Below are 7,498 nucleotides of genomic sequence, written 5' to 3' on the forward strand. Positions count from 1 at the left end.
TTTTGAAACTTATATACTGTGTATTGTAGAAAACGGTAATATAAACATTAAGTGAACAATTCAAGTTTCTTAATCAACTATTCATATTTTAACTACAACAATAAAACAAGATTGATTTCGTTGAAAATATATTTTTTTTCACCTAAAGTCAGTATATAGATACATCATATTTTCATAAAGTCGAAAAATTAAAAAATATTTATAGCTATAAATGGCGATGACATACTTACACACGCGCACACGTGTATCCAATTATAAAATCAAATATTTTCGCTAAAGATTTAAAATAATAACGACGTATTCCATCTATTTGCGGATATCATCGTAATTACCCGAGCAATTTTACCTATCTGTACTACAATATATTAGACAGAGTACGAATAAACGCGATTTTACGGCTCGGCGCACGAAAACCCAATCGGAAACTCCAAATCGTATACTGTGCATAAAATTATGTCGGAACCGGTTTTTGTTTTGTCAGTTTTCCCGATCTTGCGGGGCTCATAATATACATAGTACCATCAGTTCTCATTCGTTTATTTAGTGTCGTCCAACGCGGAGCTGCAATATAGTTACTGTTAGGTATGTACTTCTCATACATTTTCTGCTATGCTCTGCTCGTTGCATTGGCCTCTTCAAAGACATTCACTCCACCCGACATATTGTGGTTGGATGAAAGTGAGTAAAAAAAATGTCTTTTTACTATTATAATAATTAATATAATAATAATTGTATAGTCATTAAAGCTAAGTATTCTTATACAATATTATATACAATTTTGTTAACACAAAACAAATTACTTTTTATTGTCGAATTTACTGTAAACATGCATAACCAAAAAGGAATGCATTTTTTTTTTATTCTTAAAAATGATAACTGGACTGGTAATATTATAACCGTAAATAAATCTAATGAACTGTATTATTATATACTTATCTACCTACTAAATGTTCATAAAATAATCACTATGACATTTCTGATATCGCGGATATTTTATTTATTTTATTATACAACTACAATTATACTACATACCTAAAATTATTAATGAATAATTTTTTTTTATTGAAAAAGTTATTTATTTACAGAAATTAATTAGTAAATTAATTAATCATATATTTATTAGCCTAAAAAAAAAAAATCCGAAGATAAAATGAAAACAATTTAAAACACGCTTCTGATGGAATAAAATGTTGATGCCTTTTTTATAATCAATTAATTACTAATGGGTACCAATGCATTATTCTTATCATATTAAATAATATTAAAAAAAATAATATTCAAAATTTTAAAATAAATAAAATAATATACTATTTTTAATTAGTATTTACCTTCCAAATTCTTTTTATTTTTGTAACCACATCTTGTGTTAGGTTTAATATTATATATTTTAATGAAAAAAACTATTTTTTATTATTTTTCATTGGCATAAATTTTAATACGAGTTAAAAATTAAGTATTTTGGAAGGTCATATTAACCTTCATTATATAAACTATCATTGAATTATTTATTAATCAAATGATTAATTTAAAAAAAATTAAATTTAAATGTTGTTTATAAATTTAAATAAGCTACCTATTGTTATGTATTTTGATTTCTTTTTTAACGAATTCCTGTGAGAAAGAAAATATTTTTAATTACTTACCTAAACATTATTTTATCATCCTCGATTGTGTGTCGATAGAAATAACGATTGTGATCTAATTGTATAGGTTTATTATTACCACATTGTTTTACATAAAGTATTACCAAAAAGTTGTTGTAGATCCTTAATAAGATGATATTAATAATAAATATACCTTCGTTCGGTACACATGGTTCGAGTGTACTATTTGCATTAAGATTTGCATAATAATTAGTAATTTTACACTAATACCCATGATAATGTATTCGTTATTTTTAATATCTTCAATCTGCATATTATTATAATGTATGAGGAATGAAAAAAAAAATGGAAACATAAACTAACACAATATAATTACAAAGAACTTTGTGCAATAAGGAAACTCATCCAGTTTTAACTACTAATTTCTAACCACTCAATGCCAATAAATATACATCAGCGCATTAAATTATATTCATAAATACATTGTAATTATTATAACTACATTTTTATAATATTATGAATATTTGGAAAAATTAGTCATTACATTTTTTTCCAGTCCGGTTTCTTTGATGTAAATCAATATAATTTAAAATTCACATAAAAATGTAAAATGAATGGCTTTTGTAGCTTCTGAAGTTTCAGACCAATAAAAAAAAATTACAACTATGAGTCATATTACTCATATTAAAATAATTACTATAATTTATTATTATCTTATTCACATAATAATATTCATCATCTAAAGCCCAGACGTGTAATGATTTAGGGACTTTTTTAGTTGAGCTTAAAATAATTTTAAATAGTAAATTCGGTGACCACAAACTATTTATAATTTCTAAAACGACAATTTTAAATAGGTGTGATGAAAGTTCCTACCAAACGAATCGGCGTAAAACGATTTTAATTTGTGTGTTTTTATATAATATTAAATATTATATAGCAATATATTATGTGTAATAATGAAGTATATAGACTACTCAATAAAATAAGAATAATTTAATATTCAAGGTCGTTGAACAACATTCAACTATCAAGTTCAATGAAAGAAAAACTGGAAGTGTATATTTTATAAGAAAAAAAATTAACGTGAATAGTTATAACGTATAAAATTGAATATGTGGCTGAGCTATATAGTGTGTCACTATATATTATAATGCTATGTACATAGACACCAGGAAACTCGTTTTATATCCCCTCCACAGCTGCAATTTTATAATTATTATAAACAAAAAAAAAATTATGGTTGTGGAATGACCACAATGTCACGTAATAATAACATATATAACTACATTGTCTTCGCGAAATTGAACCATTCCGTATAATTCACACTCTAAAATAATTCGACTATAAGCCATTATTTATACAAGTAGTATAACAAATTAAATCGTAGGTATCTACAATATGTATTTGGTGAATCATATGGTACAAACTTAAGTCAAATTTTCACAGAAAAAAGATTGTCTACCATAAAATTGTTTATAATAAGTATAGTTTTACTGATTTTATTTATATTACTCGAAGTATTAATGAAACTTGCGTGTTATAGTGGAGTGAGATCATAAAATAGATGATTTTTTGTGCAATTATATAATACCCATATAAAACAACTGCCATTTATTATACACCGTGGCATTGAATATTGTTGTTTTTAATTAACAAAAAAAAAAACACGCATTGTGGAATAAAGATTTCTTCTTTGTATTCGTTATATTACGTATTTTTTTTTTGTCTGCGAGTTACACTAAACAAAACTGCAAAATATATTTTTTTTAATGGATGTTCATTATGAATTATAATATGTAGATACACTCAAATTCACCGACATTTAATGCAACTCAACAAAATCAAAAATAGGTAGCGACTTTAACTGGTTACAACATAATATATAAACTTTAATCGTCTATATAATATTATCCATACTTCCCATTCAAATTGTATAAACGCGATAAAAAATAAAGGTATGAGGCATGAGTTTAATATCAATAACTATCCATCACTTTAGACAAACGATAATGCAATATTATCAAAGGTAGTTTGTGCGTTTTTAATTAGTTTTAATACCTAAAGCAGTAACAATTCTCAGTACTAAGGGCTATACCCTGAACACATTATTGAGGGAGGAGGTTAAGTGTTCAACCCTAATGTTGTCTAATTGTTTACCTTGCTTAGTACAGATAATTAGAATAGTATAATGAAGTTATTGGATACAAAACGAAAATATATCAATAAATTATAGTTTTGGTTCATATAAAATAGGTACATACCTATCTTATATTATTCTATTTTGTCAGAATTTCGAGTTATCACGAAAGAAAGTTATTTTAAAAAACGCTGTTGTAATAATTATAACAATAATCGTTAAAATATTTGTTTATCATTGTGATTAATATATTTTAATATCATTTTTTTTTTTTTTTAGACGAAGTCTGTAAAACAAGTTTAGTTCCGGGGAAAGCTCATGTGTGCAAAATATTAGACGACTGCAAGACAGCCATTCAGGACATTAAGGATAACGTAAAGTATCCGACCATTTGCAGTTTCAAAGGAAAAATGCCAGTGGTGTGTTGTGCGCCGGAGACTGTGACCAGAGAAGAAAGACTAGCCATAGACAAAGAAATTCCGAAAATTTTACCAGGAATAACACGTGAGTATATGTATTAAATATTATTATATTATTGTACAATAACGTATAGTATGCATAAAAATAAATTGTATAAGAAGTATTAGGGTTAATCACGAAGCATAGATTAGCTTATTCGCTTTTCTCCATTATTTATAATTCAGTCGTATTCTGATTTATTTTGTAATTTGTTGAGGGGGGTTGGCTTTTATTCATTATTATCAAGTATTAGTATCACTATAGCTTTATTATCTTTAAGTTTAATATTTCCGAAACTTTTCACTCAAATTTCGAATTAGTACATCAGCATTTCAAAAAAGACATCTCATTATAAATTGAAAGGGGAATTTTTAGTTTAAAAAATAAAATTTTGTGTACGACATTCCTTGTATTATATAAAAAAGAACCAAAACGTACATCGCTGTCCCTGCCCATAGTCTTTACGTTCCGTGTGAAAACGTTAAATCATTTAGAATTTGCAGTTTTTGTCGCAGCTTCCTACAGGACTAAATTAACGTTAAATTTGGCCAGGATCGTAAAAATTACGAATAGTGCACTGAAATCTTGTACGTAGGAATTAAACACGAGTAGTATAATAACAAAAAAATGTAATTTCTGATTATAAACGGTAAATATTGCGTATGCAAAACGTTTTAATTTTTTTAAATTCATATTTTCAAGTGACCTACGTAAAATGTATATTTGTATTAACTATCTTCAATGATTTGTTATCATATTTTCAGTACTATGTATGTATAAAGTTAATTTTGTTTTTACCTTTTTAGTGCATTTCGATAGTTACAAAGATGGATTGGTCGAAGACAATCTCATCACCTACTCTCGACCTCGTCGTCAAATTTTATCATGGAACCGATAAAACACACGAACAATACCCGAACGCAATGCATATATTTTAATGAATCGTAATAAACCACTTAACGGCGTTGTATCGATTCATTTCAAACCAAATCACAGACGACATTGTGCCGGCAGGTTGCTGCATACCATGTATTATACATTATTATTGCCCCGGCACTCACGAGTCGTCGAGGAAATAAAGATGGAAATAAGGTACGACGATCGTACGATTGATAATTATATACATTACATCGTTACGACCTATTAACTTTCCGCATCACACCATTCGACGGTTCGCCGATTTTATTACTATTGTACAAAGTACACGGATAAGTATATACGACTGTGCGTCTAATATATTATTATACGAATATTAGTCATCGGCAACGTTGTGAAAACGGCTGAATTTTCGCATCGACAAGACAAGTATTATAACCTAACCCATACCGTATATTATACTTTACTCCGTAGTAGTCCGCGTCCACCGGTTCCGCATATTGTTGAACTACGATTTACTCATTTTCTAGTGTACATCTTTACACGCACGCATCAAATAATATGTAAAGCGATGTTTTGTGGTTATAAATTTGAAAAAAATCTCGAGCGTTGACCACAACTCTAGTAGAGTATATAGAGCCGATACCGACGATATTTTGCGATACGATTACGCGGGTAACCGGTTATCTATATCACATAAAAATATTATATTATGAACGCAGTCGTATTATTATTATTTAAAACTTACGATACCTAATAATAATATACAAGACGTGCGTGTGGGACCGCAACATATTATTTAGTATATTGTATGTATTATCGTTTCGAAGTTTGTTTCGACGACTTGTCGAGATTTACGCATAAAGCGTAATCATGATAATATAATATATGGCATAAAATGTGACCAACAATAAATAATAATACTTTAGGTGCCCCGCGATATTGTTCATTTGATATTGCCAAGTTGGACGATTAGACGCGGGGCACATTTTATTATTATTTTCCCGTTCCATGACTCCAATCGTGTTTATATTCGTCGTGACTGAAATCTGAAACTTATGTAACGATAATACATATTTTATTATAATTTACACTGTTCCACCACCCCCGTCTTCCAGCTCCAGTCTGATCGCCATACTTATAGTATAATTAATATTGTAAATGTAATATTATTATGTTTATTTTAAAGTCTGACCCTTTTTGGTTTGATTTTAATTTTTAATTTTGTTTTTATTCTGTGCTTATAATAAGTATAGAAAAATCGAATAATAAGATGTAAACCTTTTATGTATAAAAACAACAATTTTTATGAGTATGATCTTCTCTCGATTTATGTAATCATTTTTTTAATTTTTTTTTTTTTACTTATGTTTTTTTACAACAATATGTAAAATATCTAGTCATTTTTTGCTTTATAAGCTCATTCAAAACATTATATAATTTGTTAAAAAAAAAAAAATAACGAAGAGTGTTATATAATGATATAACTACAATTTACAAATTTTCAATTATTATAAATACTAAACTGATTCGTGTGCCTTTTTAAGTACCTATTAAATTGTATCAATTTAAAAGAACACATGTCCAAGTCTAGTATAGCTATATTTTAATATTGTTAGTGTAAGTACTACTTGTCTCTTTTATACATATAATTAAAACACATATATTTAATAAATAAACTGTTTAATAATAAACACATTTTTTTTTTGTATAAACATTGACTTACGTAATATTGCATATATTCATATTAAAATACTATATGACAATTTGTCTTAATACATACATGGTAATTAGTAGTACAGTAGTACTATGTATGTATATTGTATACCATACATATGAATATATGACATTAATAGAGAATTACGATTTTAGATTCTGAGCACAGCGATAAATGTATTGATTTTACTATGATGTATTTTTTAATTTTTTTTTTTTTGTGGATGAGTACATGATAAGTTGTGGAAAGATAAAATGCTTCGATTTTCTCCAAAATAGGGGTAGTTTTGGATATAAAATTGAATCTAGTTTGTACTATAAACGGGTCGAATTTAAAAATTTAAAACAAATTTAAAATTAAAACGAATTTAAAACAAACAAAAAGTTAAGCAAAAACAGAAAGTTTTACGCGTAACCAGTTTTTTTTTATAACTCGAAAACAAATAACCATAGATATTTTAAATTTTAATATATAAACTCTAATATAAACTAAATATTTCGTTGAAACGTTCAAAAAAGTAATTTTATTTTAATGATAATAAAACAAAATTGTAAAACTATAATTCTTTTCTACAGAAATTATTCTATAATGACTTAAAGTTATGTATAAACAAATATGTCCAAAAACAATAATTTATTGTTTTTGAGAAAATTAGTATTTATATGTTTATATGGTCTATAAACGTAAAATGATTAAAATTTT

At 26.8% G+C, this 7,498-nt stretch overlaps 1 protein-coding gene across 1 annotated transcript; it reads left to right on the plus strand.

The window, feature by feature from the left end:
* The first annotated feature begins 516 nt into the window (after window positions 1-516).
* On the plus strand, window positions 517-6,773 carry LOC132929766 (proclotting enzyme-like). The gene is made up of 3 exons (XM_060995325.1): window positions 517-678; window positions 4,024-4,248; window positions 5,010-6,773. Exons 1-3 carry the CDS (start codon window positions 585-587, stop codon window positions 5,099-5,101), a joined length of 411 nt encoding a protein of 136 aa, XP_060851308.1. The 5' UTR covers window positions 517-584; the 3' UTR covers window positions 5,102-6,773.
* The last annotated feature ends 725 nt before the right edge of the window (window positions 6,774-7,498 follow it).

This window comes from Rhopalosiphum padi, chromosome 4 (assembly GCF_020882245.1).
Source record: "Rhopalosiphum padi isolate XX-2018 chromosome 4, ASM2088224v1, whole genome shotgun sequence".
Lineage (NCBI taxonomy): Eukaryota > Metazoa > Arthropoda > Insecta > Hemiptera > Aphididae > Rhopalosiphum > Rhopalosiphum padi.